The sequence below is a fragment of the Macaca mulatta genome, chromosome 17, assembly GCF_049350105.2.
Source record: "Macaca mulatta isolate MMU2019108-1 chromosome 17, T2T-MMU8v2.0, whole genome shotgun sequence".
Taxonomy (NCBI): Eukaryota; Metazoa; Chordata; class Mammalia; order Primates; family Cercopithecidae; genus Macaca; species Macaca mulatta.
The window spans coordinates 104,787,667-104,809,105 of NC_133422.1; the positions used below are offsets into that span (position 1 = coordinate 104,787,667).

The 21,439-nt window shown below is 47.3% G+C and overlaps 1 protein-coding gene across 2 annotated transcripts in view; it reads left to right on the plus strand.

The window, feature by feature from the left end:
• Nucleotides 1-21,439, plus strand: part of COL4A2 (collagen type IV alpha 2 chain) — a 201,558-nt gene that overhangs the window by 43,114 nt on the left and 137,005 nt on the right. For both annotated transcript variants that reach the window (XM_015121443.3, XM_015121444.3), the window contains exon 4: nucleotides 10,252-10,332. In XM_015121443.3, coding sequence (XP_014976929.3) covers nucleotides 10,252-10,332 — 81 coding nt within the window. The remainder of the gene's footprint in view (nucleotides 1-10,251; nucleotides 10,333-21,439) is intronic.

A 21,439-nucleotide genomic window follows, 5' to 3' on the forward strand; every position in this document is an offset into this window, starting at 1 on the left:
TGCAAGCTGAGAACAATCACCAGCATTTTTTTTTTCATTCATCTACATGGCATCCACTTTAGACGATACTCGTGTCTGCAGAGGGCTGGGTGCATTCCCATGGTTTGTTCCCTTGCTATACGTTGACAGTTTGCAGTGGTAGTAGAGAAATAGCTAGTCTCAAAGAGTTTACATTGTTTATATGTTTTGTTTTCTGGCATTCAGGTTGTCACTTAAACCTATTTTTTTAGTGTCCTAAATATAAGGACCAATCTGTCATGAAGAGGAGTGACCTTGGGCAGTTTTCTCCACGTTTGGAGATGGGGCCATTCCTCAGACATCTACCAAGGAGGACCCTCTTTTCCCAGGTGGCAAAGGAAAGGCTCTCCCTCCGCCTGGTGGCACAGGATCCTGGTGAAGGCAACATGATACTCTCTTCTCACTGTCATTGGGTCACTCACAGAAGAGCCAGGGCAGCAACCGGGGGGGACCGGATGTCCTCTTAATCCTGCAGCTGCCATTCTTGATCTCTGCTCCAACTCCACTGAATCCCATTGATAAATGACGGTCTCTGCTGGCAGCCAGGGAGCCGGTGACTCCAAGCAAGAAATTCTCCACTCGATCTTGATAGGAGCCTGGTTCAAGAAACTAGAACCTGGTTTTCCTTAAAGGGTTCCATGACGTTTCTTCTTCCAGAGGTAAAAGACTCACCAAGGAATCTAGATTGTACATCTAGAGGGATTTGATGTCTGTGGTAAATCTATCCATGCAAACAGATGGATTTTCATATCTTCTTTTTTTTTTTAATTGAGACTCAGTCTCACTCTGTCACCCACGCTACAGTGCAGTAGCACGGTCTCGGCTCACTGAAATCTCCATTTCCCAGGTTGAAGTGATTCTTGTGTCTCAACCTCGTGAGTAGTTGGAATTACAAGCGTGAGCCACTGTGTCCAGCTAATTTTTGCATTTTTAGTAGAGACAGGGTTTCACCATGTTGGCCAGGCTGGTCTTGAACTCCTAACTTCAAGTGATCCACTGCCTAGGCTTCCCAGAGTGCTAGGGTTACAGGCGTGAGCCACCACACCCGGCCCCGTTTTCACATCTTTCTAAATGTAATGATGGAGTCTTATTTAAGACTCCAAGGAAAAGAATTCCCATGTAAGAAGTCAACCAAGAAATCCCTCGCCCAAAGATTCCCATTCTGCACCTGGAAAAAATGTCTGTTGCATTCCAATTGAGTAGAATGTAATCTAAGGCTTTTGGAAAACACATCTTAGCCTTTACATACACTGCCTACTGGCTCCTTAACGTTTCCAATTCCTGTAGTTTTGAATTGGCACGGCAATGCTGGCTACCAGTTTCAGAAGAGGAAAAAGAAGAACTCTAGAAGGATATTTTGAATTTTAAAAGAATAGAAAGAGAGAACTACATTTTTTTTTTTTGCATTTGGAGGAATTAGAGGTTCAGTGACTGAGTCCTCAGGGCTTGGAGCCGCCTCAGATGCAGCGCAGGTCACAAAGGTCAAAGCAAGGTCCAAAGGCCATCACTTTTCTAGGACAGGCCAGGGGTCCACTGAGTCATGGAACATGCTGAATCTGTAACAAATCCTACCTTCTATTGCACCCAGGGTGATGGTTCAGTGGTTTCCAGCTTTCTTGCTATCTCTAGACAAAGCCTGTTTTCATAATGCCCGTCCGACCACCCAGCGTAGGGCTTTGCAAACCTCAGTGTGCTAACCTGGAAGTCATGCTAGAAAGTAGGTTCTGCTCCAAGAAAGGTGGGGTGGGGCCTGCATTCCTCACTAGCTCCCGGGTGATGCTGATAGGGCCTGTCCACACAGCGCGCTTGCCATAGCGGGGGCCAGCTGGGAGAGCAGCTGCCCTTCAGACAAGCACTCGTGACCTCTTTGACTTTGTGTCTAAGTCCCTGCCTCTGATCAGTATTCCTCTCTCTCTCCCTCTTATTCCCTCGCGTTTTATTTGTGGTGCGACTTCCAGGTAAATCTTCCTCAAACTCTCTATCCAGTGTCTTCTTTGCTACCTGCTCTCTCTCTTGTTTCTTTCTTTCTTTCCTTTTATTTTTTCTTTTTGAGATAGGGTCTTGCTCTGTTGCCCAGCCTGGAGTGCAGTGGCACAATCTCAGCTCACTGCAACCTCCACCTCCCAGGCTCAAGCCATCTTCCCACCCTAGCCCTCCAAGCAGCTGGGACCACAGGCGTGCACCACCATACTCAGCTTTTTTTTTTTTTTTTTTTTTTTTTGGTACAGACAGAGTTTTGCCTTGTTACCCAGACTGGTCTTGAACCCCTGAGCTCAAGCGATCTGCCTGCCTTGGTCTCCCAAAGTGCTGGGATTACAGGCGTGAGCCCCCGCACACAGCCTTCTCTCCTGCTTCTTTGCTGCTTGTGACTCTCTCTCCTCCCTTGACAGCATGGGTTTTGTCCCTTTGAACTGGTGCAAGAATGGCCCGTCCTTCATCTCTTCCTTGCAGCTCAGAGACTTTCAAGTCTACTGTACTTCTTAGGTTTAAGCTGCTTTGGACTCTCTTATTTCCTAATATTTATAATTCACATTTATTTTCCATGACTATTCCTTTTGGTTCCACAACACTAAAGGTGTCAAGAGCTTACAATATCAGACTTAGCAGCCCCTTCCCTTTGTCTACAGTGCCTCTGCCAGCTTCTTTAATTCCTTTATCTTTCTTGAAGAAGCAGATAAGTCCAATGGGGTCTGGCCTCCAGGTTGGTGTGTGATGAGATAGTTGGCAAGGTTTGCTGAGAGAAGTCATGATTCATCCCCCTAGGCAAACTCCTTCCATGATTTGGAATTTAGGTCTGAAGTTTCCTGGCCATGCGCCTGGGAAGCCACTGAGCTGGCTGTCAGCTGAGTGGGGACTAAGGATGTTCAACTGTGGGTACCGAAAGCGGCACTAGATTGAAGGAGAGCCCTGAGCTGCACGTTGGGGTGCACAGCAGTGTTGGAGCATCCTGAAAGTCATAGGAAGAATGGGCTTCAAGTCACTGCAGTCAGGATGGTCCTGATTCCCTGATGATGATCATGATGATGATGATGACGATGATGATGGCATGAAGTTGGTGCCCTCCCAGGCCTGGAGGTTAGGGGTAGCCAGTCTGTTTCTGCTTTCCAGCTGTGAGAGCTTCAGGCTGTCAGGCAGGGAGGTTGGCCTTGGGGGGTAGGCATAGAAGGAGTAGTGGAGCATAGCAGAGCCCTAGGGCACAGGCCTGAGCACAGCCAGTCCTCTCTGTGAACACGATAACACAATACTTAAGGACCCACACTGTTCCTTATTTGCTCTCTAACCATCCTCTTCTTCGCAGCTCTTACCAGAATTTAAATTATGTGGATTTAGTTGTTTGTTTACTTATTTCACCTTCTTGTCTACTTGGTCACCTGCCACAGGGCAGGAACAATGTCTAATCTGCCCCCTGCTGTATACCCAGAGCCCAGCACAGTGCATGGCTCAGAGGCAATTCACATCAGTGATCGTGAGTGAATGAATTTGTAAAGTGAAAGGTGAATGAAGGACCTCCCAGCCCCTTGCCCCTTGTCATGTTACTTTGGAACTGGGGATGTGAGGTGTCCTCTCACTGGTGTAGTTGAAGGAAGGTGCAGGATACGGTTCAGGTTCCTTGGTGGTCCCAAGTTCCCTGGGTAGGGAGGTTCTGTGTGCCTATGAGGAGGTAAGAGTCAGGCATTCTCCCGGGAGTGGGGTGCCCCCACCAGCTTTCTCAGGCCTTCTGGAGAACTGGTCCCACCGGGCCTTGAGTCCTTTCCTGCCTTGGGGTGAAGGACACCCAGACAACCGCAGGAGTTTGGCCAGCAGGACTGAACGGCTGTAGCATGCCCCAAGAGCCCGGAGCACGTTCCACACCTACAGTGGGAGCTGCAGGAGCCTCCTGGCCCTGGGAGCTTCAGAGGGGTCCGCAGCCAGGCACACCTGCAGGGGGCCTCAGTGAGAGCTAGACATTGGAATTGCTCTACACAATTGCTGCCTTGGAAATTCAGACTTGAAATGAGAAATCAATGGAGGATTGAATTGATGTTTCTTTTATGAGTCTGTGATTGTTGTAAAAAGAGGCATGTCAAGTGCTTGGTGAGACCCATGAAGGATTCTCTAAAAAACACTGAGGCGAACCAGACCTTATAGGGAAAAACGGGCCTCATGGAGACTGAAGTTACAAACATGGACCAGGGCCAGTGTTTATCATGAAGGGGGTGAACAGAGATTTGAGGAGGGTGCAGAGCAGGAGGAAACTCATCATTTTTATTAAGGAGTTGACAAGAATAGGATCGCGTCTTGTCTTTGACTTGCGTTAAGCAGTAAAATGAAGGGATAGGCTGGAGGGCTGGGAGCAGGGTGGCGGCAGGTATGTGCAGTCAGTATGCCTCTGCTGGAGGGAGTGGCCAGGCCACAGACATGGGACCCCACATAGCAGTCCTCACACTCCTCATGTGAGGTCCTCAGGAAGGCATTCGTGTCTCGAGACTGTTTCAGAGACCCATATCTTCTCAGGGGAATGCCAAGGCTCAGGTCAGAGACTTGTTCAGTTTTTAAGAGACTGTCTGGAGCACACACCCTGCCCTAATAAGTCAATATTTCTGTTCCTCCTGGAGGCCTGACATTCCAAAGTGTGGTAGTTCGGGCTCTTGTAGATGTTGGAATTCCTAAGAGTCTCTCTGGAGGACAGGTAAGATGTCAGTGGGAACACACATACACACATGCACGTGCATGTGTGCACACACGGCTAGCATGTCCATGGAAACTGCCTTGGCTTGGAATGAGCAGGGCTGCCTCTCAATGAGGTATTCCTTCCCTCACCATACAGCACCGGAGTCATCGCTATGTGTAGAGAAGTGTTACTGGGAGGTATCTTAGTCAGCCTACAAGCCCTAGTTCCAAAAGTAAGAATGCATCATTCAGTTTTGAGTGGGTTATGAATAACTTGCTACAACTAAATACAGTGAATATCCTCAACCTAGAATAAGGAGTCTGTTAGATCAATTTGAAACCATTAAAATCACTTCAACGTTTCATTTAGATAGAGGGATTTGGCAAGTGGCTTGAAAATCAAAATTAAAAATAGCATGGGAAGCAGCAGATGGAGAATATGAGTTGATGCTTTACCCTATAGACCCAGGAGGCCCGCCTGCCCTTCCCAGACAACTGGCCAATGAATTATTGGGTCAACTGAGGACCTCTGCCAAGCGCTTGTTCATGCTTCCCTCGTGTGTAGTAAAAGGCATGAATGCACCAGTCCATCTAGACTTGAGCTTTGGTGCTAAACTTTCTGGCTTAGTGTGGAGTTGGATTTCTAGAAATCACATATTCAAATCATGGGATTTATGAGCCCCATTACAGATAAACATTGAAGCCATTAAAAAATTGGCAAATACCTAGGATCGTATTTTAAGGGCATGAGAGGATTTTATATATGTTTACTTTTACACCATAAACTCCAGCTGCCTCATTACCTCACTGAAGACAAAAAGATAAAAAGATAACTGAAAAGAAATGTGAAAGGCTTTCAAGGTACTGTTTTCTCTAAAGGATTTGGGACTTTCCAACTTTTGGGTTTTTTTTTTTAAATAGTAGCGACTGATGCATCAGATACTATATTAGGTAAAGAATTATAAGAAGAACGTAAAATGTGAAACTCTCAAATGAGACTTCTCTAGTAGAAAATTGTTAGTTAAAAGAAAAAAAGCAAAATTACCCATACAAAAGGAATGTGGAGTCATTGCTGGGACCCAAGGCCAACGCTGGCCAGCAGGTTTTGGGTCAGAAGCTTGCGTGTCCTGCCCACCTGCCCTGGACTGTCTGGAAGACTCTGCTGGGTGGGAGTGGCAGAATGGGCCTGGCCATGCCACTTCACCTCTACATGGACATTCAGCTGGTGACAGGAATGGGGAAGGTTCCAGCAGACCCACTATCACAAAAAAACTTACAGAGGGAGTCCCCAGGTGATAGTCCCGTTTAGTCATTGAGACTTAACTCTGAAGAGAGTGAAAAGGCTGTGGTAAAATACATTTGCTTAAATTGGAAAAGGTTCTGTCATCTGGTAAGTTTTACTTGCATGATAAGGTTTGAATCCGTGAACACCAGAAGCCAGCCTTGTGCAGGGTCCCTTGGGTGTGACTGTGTGATAATAGGGAGGCTCCAGACAGGCTGACAAAGGCTGGCTGAGGGTGAAAAGCTAGATTAAGATTCACCTGTGAGACACTGCTCACCTGTGTGTGTGAGGGATGGCTGCACTAGCTTACCTGTGGGGGAGGGCTGTACTAGCTCACCTGTGTGTGTGGGGGGGAGGGCTGCAGTAGCTCACCTGTGTGTGTGGGGTGGAGGGCTGTACTAGCTCACCTGTGTGTGTGGGGTGGAGGGCTGTACTAGCTCACCTGTGTGTAGGGGAGGGCTGTACTAGCTCACCTGTGTGTGGGGGGGAGGGCTGGACTAGTTCACCTGTGTGTAGGGGAGGGCTGCACTAGCACACCTGTGTGTGGGGGAGGGCTGCACTAGCTCACCTGTGTGTGGGGGAGGGCTGCAGTAGCTCACCTGTGTGTGGGGGGAGGGCTGTACTAGCTCACCTGTGTGTGGGGGGGGAGGGCTGCACTAGCCCACCTGTGTGTCGGGGGAGGGCTGTACTAGCTCACCTGTGTGTTGGGGGGGAGGGCTGTACTAGCTCACCTGTGTGTGAGGGGGGAAGGGCTGCAGTAGCTCACCTGTGTGTGTCGGGGGAGGGCTGTACTAGCTCACCTGTGTGTTTGGGGGGAGGGCTTCAGTAGCTCACCTGTGTGTGGGGGGAGGGCTGTACTAGCTCACCTGTGTGTGGGGGGGGAGGATTGTACTAGCTCACCTGTGTGTGTGGGGGGAGGGCTGTAGTAGCTCACCTGTGTGTGGGGGAGGGCTGTACTAGCTCACGTGTGTGGGGGGGAGGGCTGTACTAGCTCACCTGTGTGTAGGGGAGAGGGCTGTACTAGCTCACCTGTGTGTGTGTGTTGGAGGGCTGTACTAGCTCACCTGTGTGTGGGGGGGAGGGCTGTACTAGCTCACCTGTGTGTGTGGGAGGGCTGTACTAGCTCACCTGTGTGTGTCGGGGGAGGGCTGCACTAGCTCACCTGTGTGTGTGGGGGGGGAGGGCTGTACTAGCTCACCTGTGTGTGGGGGAGGGCTGTACTAGCTCACCTGTGTGTGTGGGGGGAGGGCTGGACTAGCTCACCATTGTGTGTGGGGGAGGGCTGTACTAGCTCACCTGTGTGTGTGGGGGGAGGGCTGTACTAGCTCACCTGTGTGTGTGTGGGGGAGGGCTGCACTAGCTCACCTGTGTGTGTGGGGGAGGGCTGTACTAGCTCACCTGTGTGTGTGGGGGGAGGGCTGTACTAGCTCACCTGTGTGTGGAGGGGAGGGCTGTACTAGCTCACCTGTGTGTGTGTGTGGGAGGGCTGTACTAGCTCACCTGTGTGTGTGGGGGAGGGCTGTACTAGCTCACCTGTGTGTGTGGGGGAGGGCTGTACTAGCTCACCTGTGTGTGTGGGGGAGGGCTGTACTAGCTCACCTGTGTGTGGAAGGGAGGGCTGTACTAGCTCACCTGTGTGTGTGGGGGAGGGCTGGACTAGCTCACCTGTGTGTGTGGGGGAGGGCTGGACTAGCTCACCTGTGTGTGTGGGGGAGGGCTGGACTAGCTCACCTGTGTGTGGGGGGGAGGGCTGGACTAGCTCACCTGTGTGTGTGGGGGAGGGCTGGACTAGCTCACCTGTGTGTGGGGGGGAGGGCTGGACTAGCTCACCTGTGTGTGTGGAGGGGAGGGCTGCAGTAGCTCACCTGTGTGTGTGGGGGGAGGGCTGCAGTAGCTCACCTGTGTGTGTGTGTTGGAGGGCTGTACTAGCTCACCTGTGTGTGGGGGGAGGGCTGTACTAGCTCACCTGTGTGTGTCGGGGGAGGGCTGGACTAGCTCACCTGTGTGTGTCGGGGGAGGGCTGTACTAGCTCACCTGTGTGTGTGGGGGGAGGGCTGCACTAGCTCACCTGTGTGTGGGGGGGAGGGCTGCACTAGCTCACCTGTGTGTGTGGGGGGAGGGCTGTACTAGCTCACCTGTGTGTGTGGGGTGGAGGGCTGTACTAGCTCACCTGTGTGTGTGGGGGGAGGGCTGTACTAGCTCACCTGTGTGTGTGGGGGAGGGCTGTACTAGCTCACCTGTGTGTGTGGGGGGAGGGCTGTACTAGCTCACCTGTGTGTGTGGGGGGGGAGGGCTGTACTAGCTCACCTGTGTGTGGGGGGAGGGCTGTACTAGCTCACCTGTGTGTGTGGGGGAGGGCTGTACTAGTTCACCTGTGTGTGGGGGAGGGCTGCAGTAGCTCACCTGGGTGTGGGGGAGGGCTGTACTAGCTCACCTGTGTGTGGGGGGAGGGCTGTACTAGCTCACCTGTGTGTGTGGGGGAGGGCTGCAGTAGCTCACCTGGGTGTGGGGTGGAGGGCTGTACTAGCTCACCTGTGTGTGGGGGAGGGCTGCAGTAGCTCACCTGTGTGTGTGGGGGAGGGCTGTACTAGCTCACCTGTGTGTGTGGGGGAGGGCTGCAGTAGCTCACCTGTGTGTGGGGGAGGGCTGCAGTAGCTCACCTGGGTGTGGGGGAGGGCTGTACTAGCTCACCTGTGTGTGGGGTGGAGGGCTGTACTAGCTCACCTGTATAGGGGGGAGGGCAGCACTGGCTCACCTGTAGAATGAAGGTTGTACTAGCTCATCTGTCGGGAGGGGAGGCCTGCGCTGAGGCCCGGCTGATCAGAAAGGGGAGAAAAGAGGGTCACTCTGATTGCCATCATCTCAAAACGTTTAATACTGTCACAGTCCGAAAGGAAGAGCTAAGGTGCTTCTCCAGTAGCCCAATCTCCAAGTCCATCTTTGATCTGAATGTTGAGATCAAGGATGAGAAACACCTTTTTGCCCCATCGGGATTGTCCATCCAGGGAACTCCCTCCGTTTCCCACTGACTCACTTAGGGCTGTATCTGCTTCTCTGAGGAAACGCTCAGTGGGGTCACCCACTTGCCTGAATAGGTCCTGAGAAAAGCCTCTTCCTGGTGTTCCTCCTCCTTTCTGAGCATAAGTATGTCTCACAGGGCGAAGGGGAAAGGAAGTGGACTTACTCTGCCAACGCCCCTCCGTTGAAGTCGAAAGTGGTATCAGTGGTGCAGGCGAGGGTTTGGCATCCCACCAGATGCACCTGCCAGTCCTGCCAGTCCCGCTTCCTCACACGGCCCTCTCTCTGATCACCATGATGTCTGTCCCGTGAGGGAGCCACCGTTTGCACCAACGCCGCCTCCTCCCCTCCATGGTGGTCCACTCCTGCCCACCTCTCTGGGTTCCTCGAAAGCATTTTCTCCAGGCGCACACTCCACATGTCCAGGCAGAAGGCAGAGCTGCTGCCCGTGCCCCGGAGTTTCTCATGCCTGCCACAGGCCTGCTCCTTCCTGATGCCTCTCTTCACATGGATCTGGATTCTGGGAATGTTCTCCTGATGCTGGAGGTCCAGGACTTTGCTTGGCATCTGGCACTTAGTGGGCACTTTTTTTTTTTTTCTGAGACAGTCTCGTTCTGTGGCCCAGACTGGAGTGCAGTGGCATGATCTCAACTCACTGCAACCTCCACCTCCCGAGTTCAAGCGATTTTCCTGCCTCAGCCTCCTAAGCTGAGAATACAGGTGCCTGCCACCATGTCCGGCTAATTTTTGTATTTTTAGTAGGGACCGGGTTTCACCATGTTGGCCAAGATGGTCTCGATCTCCTGACCTTGTGATCCGCCCGTCTTGGCCTCCCAAAGTGCTGGGATTACAGGCGTGAGCGACCACGCCCGGCCTAGTGGGCACTATTTAAAGGCTCATTGACCATAGAATATACAGCACCAAGGGTGAACCCTGGTCTCAACTGTGGACTCTGGTGACGGTGATGCATGCGGACTCAGTGATTGTAACCAGTGTACAGGTTGGCTCCAACCTGTGCATCTTGGTGCAGGATGTCGATAGTGGGGAACTTCAGAAGTGGGAGAGACAGGGGTATATTGGAAATCTCTGGACCTTACACTCGATTTTGCTGTGCACTGAAAACTGCTCTAAAAGTTAGTCTATTTTTTAATAAAGCCTTATTGAATGTTTGGAATGAATAGTTTCAGGAGTTGGAAGGAATCTCAACAGATGCTATTTGAATACATGTCGTAGTTGGCAGTGTTTTAGGTAACTTTTCTTTGCCTTGTGTTTTACTGTTGCAGGGTGTGAAGAAGTTTGATGTGCCCTGCGGAGGAAGAGATTGCAGCGGGGGCTGCCAGTGCTACCCTGAGAAAGGTGGACGTGTAAGTCACAGCATTGCAATAAGTAATATTATCTTCCTCATACAGTCATGCCTCGCTTCACGACGGGGATACCTTCTGGGACACATGTGGCTGGACAATTTCGTCATTGCTTGAATATCCTAGAGAGTACTCACACAAACCTAGGTGGTGTGGCCTACTACACATACAGGCTATGTGATGGAACCTGTCACTCCTAGGCTACAAACCTACACGTAGGCAATTGCAACACAGTAGTATTTGTATATCTAAATGCAGAAAAGGTACAGTAAAAAGATTTAAAATGGGACTCCTGTATAGGGCGCTTACCACGAACAGAGCTTGCGGGACTTAGAAACTGCTCTGTCTGCATCAGGGAGTGAGGGGCGCGTGGATGTGAAGGCCTGGGGCGTGACTGGCACCACTGTAGACTCCGTAAACGCTGGATCTTAGGCGGCCCTAAACTTAAGTTTTCAATATTTTTCTTTCTTCAGTAATAAATTAATCTTAGTTTACTATAACTTTTTTACTTAAAAACTGTTAAACTTTTTAAACTTGTTGACTCTTTTTGTATAACACTTAGCTTAAAACACACGTCGTACAGCTGTACAAACGTGTTTTCTTTTTCTGTGTTCTTCTTCAATGATTTTTCTATTTAATTTTTGTTTTTTTACTTTTTAAACTTTTTTGTTAAAAACAAAGAAACAGACATGGAAGCTGAGGCCTACACAGGCTCAGGATGATCAGTATCACTGTCCTCCACCTCCACATCTTGTCCCACCAGAAAGTCTTCCGGGTAGTAACGCGCATGGAACCGTCTTCCCCTCTGGGAACAATGCCTTCTTCTGGACTCTTCCTGAAGCATCTGCCCGAGGCTATTTTACACTTAGCATATAAATAGGAGTATACTCCAAAATAACGATAAAAGGTAGAGTATAGTAAATGCAGAAACCAGTGACACAGTTGCTTATCACCAAGTGTCACACACTGCGTGTAACTGCATGTCCACACTCTGATGCAACCAGGAACGCAGTAGGTCTATCCACACCAGCACTGCCACAAACATGTGAGTCATGCGTTGGGCAGATCTGGTGTCATCTTAGGGGACCACTGTCTTCAGTGCAGTCTGTTGTTGACCAAAAAGTCGTGATGCGGTGCCTAATTGTACTTCCGTGTGAAATGAGGGTGTCTTAAATTGCCTGATTAAGTCATTGCATACTTTGCTAAGAAATTTAATACAATTGTATTCTCTTCCACTAGAACAAACAATAATATAATGCAAAATTGGGTCAATGTATACCACTTTCCTACAAAATTGAGAACAATTTTAATTTTCACAAGCATCTTTTCTTTCGTTCATTGTTCATTGTAAGTACATATGTGTGTTTGCATGTGTGTTTATATGTACATATATAAAGCAATGATGTTTTATACTTTTACATAGCAAAAATGTCATAAAAATATTCTGTAAAGAAAAGCGTAATTAGTTGCATTTATACTGCAATATAGTTATACAAACTAGAGGGCACTGGCAGTTGTATCATTGCTAACAATTCTCACTTTGAAAATACTCATTCCCTGAATGTCTTTTATGTGGTCCATCTGATAGATAAGTAAGAGGAAAAAAGGGTACCCCAAATTATCACCATTACATCTGGCAGAATTTGAAATATTGCCCTAATATTGGATTTAATATTGGATTTAAAACTGATGCCTTTAAAACTGAGTCTTGGTGTTACTTGGTTTAAAAATTATTATTTATATGTGCACGTTTAAGTCCATCTTGCATCTGCGAAGGTGTAGGGAGTAGCATTTTATTTTATGACACAGCCTCCTTGCCTTTATTCTCTGGACTCATGTATCTGCCCTAGGACTCATGCTTGTCTACACCTTCGTTTGGCAAATGCCAGGTTGTCAAGGCAACTGGAAACTCTTGCCTGCATTGCCCTGTTGTTGTTGGAATCAGAAATTATAACAGCCGTTGGGTGTCCAAATGAGTTTCCCCAAGTTGAATCCTGAAGTCAGTTTCTACCGTAGCCATTCCCCATCCTTACCTGCCAGGAGGAACGACCCTCTGCTGGAGCTTGGCCTCCGGGGCTGGGGTGCGACGCCGCTGCCTCCTCTCCTGTGTCCGCTCGACAAAATCAAGCGGCCACAGTTCGTGATAGGGAACCTCTTTATAAATGCTGTCATCCTATTTGCTGACCTGTGACCGATCATTATTTCACTGTCAAAAATCACAACTGAGGAGGCTTCCTGCCCCTTGGATCAAAGCTCCCGTCTCTCCACCTGCTACGTTCATTATTAGTTGCAATTCTCAAAGCAGTTGTTTTTGTTTTGGTTAAGCATTCCTCTGCCTGCAGTGGGGACTTTATGGTTTAGAAATTGCTGGTTGAAGATCATTTATCAGCGCTTAACAAGGCTAAATAATTTTTAAGTTTATGGAAGCCATTTCACGAGATGTAAAATTCCCCCGGGTCCCATGCTATAGATTTTCGCAACGATGCTTCTGCTGCAGTGATGAGAATGCCTGACTGCAGACTCTCCACCCCGCAGCCCTTGACTGACTCAGCCTTATATGGGCATGGATAGAATTGGTGGTATACACGTATCTGCGAGACTAGCTGTGTGGGATGGAGTTACTGTCTAGCGGGACTCTGCATTCTTCTCCATGTCATCAGACAAACAGAACCCAAACAAACTGAGTAGAGGTGACCGGGTCTGTTCCTTTTCACTTTCTGTGATTATTTATTGCAGGATCAACATAGTAAAATTTTCCATAGTGCCTTTAGGAGAATTTTATTCTTCAGCAAGCATAGCTAGTTCAGATTATTTCAATATATAATGGCATCTGCATAGCAGTGTACTGTTACGTGATGCCAGAGGTTTTTTCAATGAGGTTATTAAGAGGGGATTTCTAAGGATGCCCAAGGCTCTGTGGTTTCGTGAAGCCACAGTGCAGGCATTGAGACCTTTTTCTTTCCCAGTGTCCTAATGAAGGAAACACCTTGAGTCTCTTTCTGTAGTTTGCCAAGTAAAATGAAAGATCGACACCTGGTTAATGTGATTAACATGAGTGACCCAGAACTCTGTGTGTGCTTGGCTTTCCGCCTGTTATTCAGACGGGTTATCAACACTGATCCAATTAGGCTGTGATTGGCAGCTGTGCGAAGGGTTGCACAAAAGACAGAGGCAAACGCTACCCCTGCCCCGAGGCCTGGACTGTGGGATCCACTGTGCTCACGCGGCCTGAAATCTGGTTGTACCTGTACCTCTGGGTACTGCGTGATGCTTGACACTGTCGTTTCACTGGGCCGAGACCCATGCTGCCAAGGGACCACACAGAGCCAGTCACTGGGGTGTGTTAACAATCAGCACACAGGCTGCCCTGTTAATTCAGGTGAGACCCTGGACATTCACCAATAAAGCGATAGAAATGGCTGATGATAAAAGGTAAGAAAGAGATCAGTGATGCCATTTATCATTTTCTACAGAGTATATTCCTGGAGATAGTCTCCTGTATGTTACAGGAGACATTTCCCCTCAGGACTGTTGCATCTACTGTATTAAAACATTTTTAAGATAGAGTATCTATTTCAAGACTACAAATCCAGTGCATGTGGCTTAACTATTTTTTAATTAACAGATTTTCCCAAATGCGTTCTTGCAGAAGCAGAGCTCTGTCTGCCCTACGTTTGCATTGATAGTATTTTTTTGAAGTAAGATAATACATAAAAATAGCAGCTGGACAGAACTTGCTGTCGAAAGGGCTGTGTGCATAGTTTGTTCTTTCCCACAGCTTCCCCTGGGGTGACTCCCGTCTCTTTTCCCTGTGGTGCTACTGTAACAGCCCTGGAAATGCCTGGCTGCAGACTCTCCACGCCCCAGCCCTTGGCTAGCTCAGCCTTTTATGGGCATGGTACCCCAGTTCATCTGTGCATCACCATGGTGACAGCCAACATCGGAAGTTGTACGTCACTGGATAACTTTTGGACACTAAGCAGAAATCACAAGCATACTATGGATTCCAGTTCCAGATGGATTCTCATGTGACCAGTGAATGAGCTTTGGGTCAAATTTATGGAGTTTTGTTCTCTATCCTTGGGCGATGAGTGATGGACTCTCCTAGCAGGGAGAGAATTGCTTCCCGGACAGAACCACCCGGTCCCATAGATAATTCCAGCAAGCCACAGAGTTGAGGCATGAAGAGGCAAGGCGGGAGCTGTGTTCCAGCTGCTGGGCATGGCCCACTTCCCCTCCCTGGGCAGAGCTGGGAGGAGCTGAGCCAGGAGCTAGCCCATGTCCTGTAGTTCACATAGGAGCACACTGACTTCAGGAGGGAAATGGCTTCTGCAGATCTCACACCCAGATTGTGGTAGAGTCCAAAACAAAACTCAAGTCTGGGGACTTAGACAAATTCTTTTTCCAGCATAGTCGTCTTTTGTGTCCGTACTCCTCTTCCAATGTGTCAGCCTAGAAGAGTGAGGCTCTCCGGGGTGCAGGGAAGAACACAGGCAGCATGAGAAGAGAGTTTCCCCTCGTTATGCAAGAGTTATGCTTCCCTAGTTAACTCTCTAACCACCTCTTCAGTTGTTTTGTGAATTAAAAAAAATAACTTTAACAAATGATCAGGACTTTATTGTTATGTGAGGGTCTGTATTTCAAATAATCTCTAGTAAGTATATTGGAATAATTATAAATTATAAGTTCTGATTCATTGGCACTGCATGTTCTCAGATTTACCCCTCCACTGAATACCAGGCAATCATCCAGACAAGGCTGCCCACCCCTAGCACCTTCCACTGCAGCCCTCCCAGGCTCAAGCAATTCTCCTGCCTCAGACCCTCAAGTAGCTGGGACTGTAGCCATGCACCACCACATCCGGTTAATTTTTGTATTTTTTTTTTTTTTTGTAGAGATGGGATTTTGCCATATTGCCCAGTCTGGTCTTGAACTCCTAAGTTCAGGCAATCCGTACACCTCAGCCTCCCAAACTGCTGGGATTACAGGTGTGAGCCACCACACCCAGCCTTCTTTTTCTATTCTCTTTTCAGTTTTCTTTCTTTATACACCATGGAGATGGAAGGCAGTTGAATGGAAAGCATCAAAGTTAGTTTCAGTTATAGAATTTCTAATAGAGTTATCAGCACCATGCAATGTAAAGGTTAATAGTATAGAAAGCAGTAGAGGGGCAGGAAGGAAATCGGAGTCAACAGAGAAGACGACTTTGCTTTGCTTGTTAACTCACCTAGAATATTGTGAAAGTCTTGGATTTTTCCAAGTAAGGTTAATTTTAGTTCATTATTTCAATAACTTAGCCAGGTTCCTCTTCCCCCCAAACATCTGATTTTTGACCATAAACTCTGATCAGATAGATTGTTTTAATTTTTTTAAGGACATCGACCTTCACAGGCCACCTCCTGTGTCCTAAGGCACTTGGTTGTTCCAGAAATTAGTAAATGTGAAGACTGGTTGGATAACTCCAACTTGTTGGGAACTAGGGAGATGGGCAGATGGCTGTGCCGCATGACAACAGGGAAAAGAGAACCCACGTTGTCAGCCCCTGAACTACTGAGTGTAGGTCCCGACATCACTCAGCATGCATCCAAGCAGGACCCACAGTGCCCCCTGTGGCCTGGCAGCTGCAGCTGAGAGCCTGGAGACCATGCTTCCGGAAGGTTGCAATTGACAAGCTCGCTCAAGTAAGCAGCGGCTGAGTGTGCAGGGCAACAAGTTGTGTTTAGTGAGTACATTTTTTCATGTAACTGAGAGTTTCCCACAGTCTATGGGTCCCTGGACTTGGGTCAAATAATCCTTAGCCTCACCAGATTTCTTAAATTCAACAATATAAATCAAAGTAAAAGAAACCAGAGAGAAACTGAGCAGAAAAAGCCGCCAAGAGAAGAGGGAATGGGTGCTCGGAGTGGGATGGAGGCAGATAATGAGAAGCCAAGAAAATTCCTTGTCTTTGGCTCTTGCTGTCAGCTCAGAGGGGTCATCCTGAGATAAAAAAAAAAAAAAAATGAGCTCCCAGCCTCCGGGAAGGAAAGGAGAGGGTGCCCCACACAGATATGAAGCAAAGCCATTAGCAAGATATTCCCTCTAAGGAGAGCAGTGGTCTTGCCAACGGCATCTTCTATTGTGTATTGCCAATCATAAACCTTCTGTGTAGAGAGCCAGGATTTTAAAACCCCAAGGAGAGAATTGCGAGGCCCGGGCAGCAGGGGTTCTTTCATGTGGCTGTTCCCGTGGCTGGAGGGGTTCTGAAATTTTTGTATTTTTAGTAGAGATGGGGTTTCACCTGTTGGCCAGGCTGGTCTCAAACTTCTGACCTCAGGCGAGCCACCCGCCTCGGCCTCCCAAAGTGCTGAGATTACAGGCGTGAGCCACCGCACCCAGCCTCTGTCTTAGTTCTTTGAAGATGTGTGCCTGTGTGGAATAAAAACGTCAGTGCTGGATCAGACCTCTTTGCAAACCACCTGCAGTTTTTCCAGACAGAAACTTTTTAATGGTGCGCCCAGCATACTTAGCAAAAGAAATCTCCAGCATTTTACACGCTGCACAGAAAGGGCAAGAAATTAGTCAGACATAGCAGAAACACTACTTGGCTTCCAGGCTTTTATAGCCCTGTCTGCACATAGCTCTCACTCACTTTCAGAACCACGCAGTTATTTTTAGTGTGGCTTTGGAGCAAAGGTGGCCTGGCTCATCCAGCACTGCAGGGGCTGCAGCAACTGGTGCTGCAGCAACTGGGTCTGTGGGTGAGCTCCAAACTGGCCCATTTTCTATCAAATCCTCAATGGTGTTATAATGGTTCTTTTGACATAAAATATTTATCATATGGGGTGGGATGGCGAGTGGAGGAGGGGCCAGAAATTTGTAATTGCTTCTCTCTTCATCAGCTGCATAATTAACTCAATTCTACGACAGTTTATTAAAAGTCCCACTTCAAGAAAATGAAGAAAATGGTTAAATCTCAATGGAAAGAAAGAGCCGCATTATGTTCTGAAGCTCCAAGTTTCAGAAAATATTCTTTTTGTAAATATTTAAGCCCAGTAGGTCACCCATCTTGGTCTTACTTTCCTGAAACCCTGACTTTATATTGTATTTTCTTTTCATCCAGGATTTACTGTCTAGAATAGTCTTACACAGTTTCTATGAGTTTTCTGTCTCTCCACTCTCCCCAGATCCTCCCTCTACCCCTGGCTGCAAACCCACAGAGATTGGATGTTCAGTGTGGTAACTGCTGGGCACCTTCAGCTATTTCAATTTCAGTTCTAATTAATTAAAATGAAATGAAATTTCAAATTCAGTTCTTCCGTTCACCAGCCACACCTCAAGTACTCGCATAGCCACAGCTCCAGAAGATGACTGCTCTGTTTACTTCTGTATTCCTGGGGCCTACGTGGGGTCTGACACATGATAGATACACACTAAATATTTGTTGAATGAATACATATTGTTTTTAAATTTTAGTAGCCAACTGTGGCAATGCATAATCCACTGCCTGTGTTAGGGGCCAAGTTTCCTGTCTTTCAAGGCATTTTCTCTCTCTTTTTTTTGAGACGGAGTTTTGCTCTTGTTGCCTGGGCTGGAGTGCAGTGGTGCCATCTCGGGTCACTGCAACCTCCACCTCCTGGGTTCAAGTCATTCTTCTGCCTCAGCCTCCCGAGTAGCTGGGATTACAGGCATGCGCCACCACACCCGGCTAATTTTGTATTTTTAGTAGAGATGGGGTTTCTCCATGTTAGCCAAGATGGTCTCGAACTCCTGACCTCGGGTGATTCTCCTGCCTCCGTCTCCCAAAGTGCTGGGATTACAGGTGTGAACCACTGTTCCTGGCCTGGCATTTTCTTTAATTAGAACTATATCCTCATTGAATGGAGCACCAAAGTATGAACCTCGAGACTTTGTCACAAAGGGCTCTGTGACCTTGGGTAGGACACATGACTTCTTTAAATGAGTCTCCTGAGGGCTTCTCACCTTGCTCAAATGGGCCTGCCAGAGCTTTGCACACTCCTCACCCTATCCTTCTCTCTGCACCTCCCCTTTCTCCACGCATACCCTTGGCTCTCCAAGAGTCACCGTGGCCCCCTTGCAGCCCCTGCTGCTGGGGCCTCCTTCCCGGTTCATTGACTCTTCCCTTCTCTTAGATCAGTGCCTTACATGCAGTAGCTGATAGAAACTACATATTTGAGTGTTGAAGGAATGTAAAACTCCATTGCTAAAAGGAAGCTAGGACCTTTCTTAGGATGGAGGACATGAAAGAAAATGCCACTTCCGAAGCTCAACACTCCATCAGATTGACAGGTTAGCTGGGATCAGATAATAATAGCTATTTCATGTCTTGGTTAAAAACCTCACACAGACTCCAAAGAAATGTTGATAAACTAGAGTAAAAGGAATTCACAGTTGCATTCTTATAAACCAAACGAAAACGCTGACTTTCGAAATCCTTCTTTCTGACCATCTGATGGAAAGTTTTGACAAGTATAGCACTGAATCATTTCCCCCTCTCTGTTAGAGAAGAAATGGCAATCTTCAAAGACCATCGTTTTGTTTTCTTGGCTTCCAATTCATTCTTAGTAAACAATTGCAGGATTTCTAAAAGACCAGACCATAGTAGTTACCAGACATGAGATGCTTTCTAAAACTTACTTTGAATAGAAATGTTTTCTCTGAATCTGTCTTCCCTCATGCAGCAGGAAGAATGTCTAAAGCTATGGTACCTTCGTAGAGAAACAGCGTCCACAGTCAGTCTTCCCAGTGGGGTTTGTGTCAGCAGTCCTTTAGAGGTGGTCTACACAAGAGTCTAAACGTTCCTGTCTGTAAACAGTCTTCTACGAGACTGCTTTAATAATAAAGAGAAAACCACTAGATTGTTTTGCAACATGTTGAAATTACGGTGGTTGTTTTCTTCTGGAAACAGTAAAATAATAGCCAAGGGGAGAAAATGGCAGAAATGATCAAACCAAGGAACTGTACGCGCATTTTCCTCACTGCGGGGCCTTTGAATTTGCCACCTAAATGCGGCACGCAGTGGGTACGCCAGGAAGGAGGAACCCCAGGGAGGAGGAAATGGGGGTCCCTTCATCTCTGCTTTATTTTGTCCATCATTAAATCAGAAGGACATGGTTAGTGTCCTTCATCCTCGAACGGTGAAGATGCTGCGTACATTGTGTATTACTATCATTGGCATTAGGGTAAATGAACATATAATAAGTGTATTTTTAAATGAAACTGTCATTTCAAAATGTCCTTCGGAAACTGGTCAACCTGAGGCCCTGAGCTGCCTGCACTTCTGAGCCCTCTGGCATCTCACCCAAATTTGTTCATTGTGGTGTAGACAACCGAAGCGCTCAAGGCGTCCAAGGTCTGACTCACCTGGGAAGGACAAAGCGGGTCTTCCAAAGGCCACATGTCCCCACCGATTAGAAAGATTAAAACACCCCGTCCCTTTCCTTTCTGCGTCCAGCCTAGAAGTTTGCATTCTAGGAGAATGGCAGCAGCCGGACACCTCCCAAGAACCCGATGCCAGCCCCGTATCGATGGCAGCTTCCTGCGAAGCCACTGTGAGCGCGTGAAAAATCCCCGCCGTAGGAACAAAAGTTTTTGTGTCTAAAACACTGTTAGGGTGAATAACTCTTAGAGGTTTGGAACCAGAAATAAAGAAAAAGAAAAAGAACAAAATAAAATGGAAGTAATTAATGTTGGGTAAATAATATCTTTGGCCTAACAAGTTCTTGGCTCCATTGTCAGCATCCGTGTTTTCTGTTAAATTGTTGTCTTTGTGAGGCATTATTACAGTTCTTCCTCTTAAAGTCTGTTTTGAATAAAGCAACTGAAGGTTGGATGAATTCTATAGTGAGCGTGATCTCTCTCTAATGAAAATTAAAGTTCTGGCATGTCTTAGTTCTGCATGGTAGTAATTATTTTTAAGAAAATGCACTTTAGGTGGTGATTTTGGCATTGTAAAAGTCTTATGGAAATAAGAGATGTATGTCAAGAGAACCTTACTATCAAAATCAGTTTTGTGCATTGCACCCATGCGTAGCATCTGTCAATGAAACCAGCCTTTCTCAGGTTTGGTGAAAGGAATATTGCCATGGTCTTTAAGGACTGATGAGTTTCCACTAATTTAGAGCAAAATTAACAGAATCCTATGAGTCTGGAGGAAGCAGTTCGCTTTGGTTTGTGTCGCTTTTAGCATACTACTCATTTCAACCCCGCTTAGAGAAGTGGCAGATCTTATACCCTCAGGCAGCTGGGATATGCCAGCCACAGAGGGCAAGATCCATAAATCTTTAACAGATTTTACTGTGCATGTCCACAGCCCCAACCGACCATACCATTGCAACCTGAAAGAAAGAGAGGATTGAATAAGCAGTCCAGAAAATTCAAGCAAAACTCTGAAACAGGAAGCCAGGCTTCCTGCACTTGAAGGCCTTGGGGTAAATTCCTCATCATTTAGCACCTGAAATTTTACAAATATTTGGCCTTTTCTTAGAAGAATGATGAATTATCGGTCTAGAACATTGACTCGTCTTCTCCCAGCCCCGTATTCAGGAAGGACAGAAGAATGCATTGGAGACCAATGAATATCCACTCTGTTCTAAGGACTCCAGGGAGAGAAATTGGACAGACTTTACTGGTAACTTAATGAAAGACGAAAAAGGCGTAGGTTTAAATATATCCAGAGTAAAATTCACAAAGGCCTCAAGTCATTAAAAGTATTACATATCCAACTCCCAAAAGTTGAACTAAGAAAGTTCCTCTTCTTCAAAATAAGGTTTTACTTAGAGACTTTCAGTCCCACTTAAAACTTCAAAGCAATAAGCTTCATTTCACAGCTCCACTAAATGAAACCTAATGGTAGACATGCCTTTGACTAGACATAAAGTAAGCATTCTTTCTAGAGAAAATAAATAGAAAGAGAGGAGGTTTCTTTCTATTTCCGTATCAGTTTCACCTCTTTCTAGAAATGATTGCTCGTCTGGACAGCATTTGTCATGAGTTTGTTTTCACTGTAAAGAGTGAAGGGGAGAGATGACCAGGGAGTGATACCCAGCTGCTCATCTTCAAGGATTGTGTAGGAGTTGAGCGGACGAGGTTTCACTGCAGAAAGCCAGTA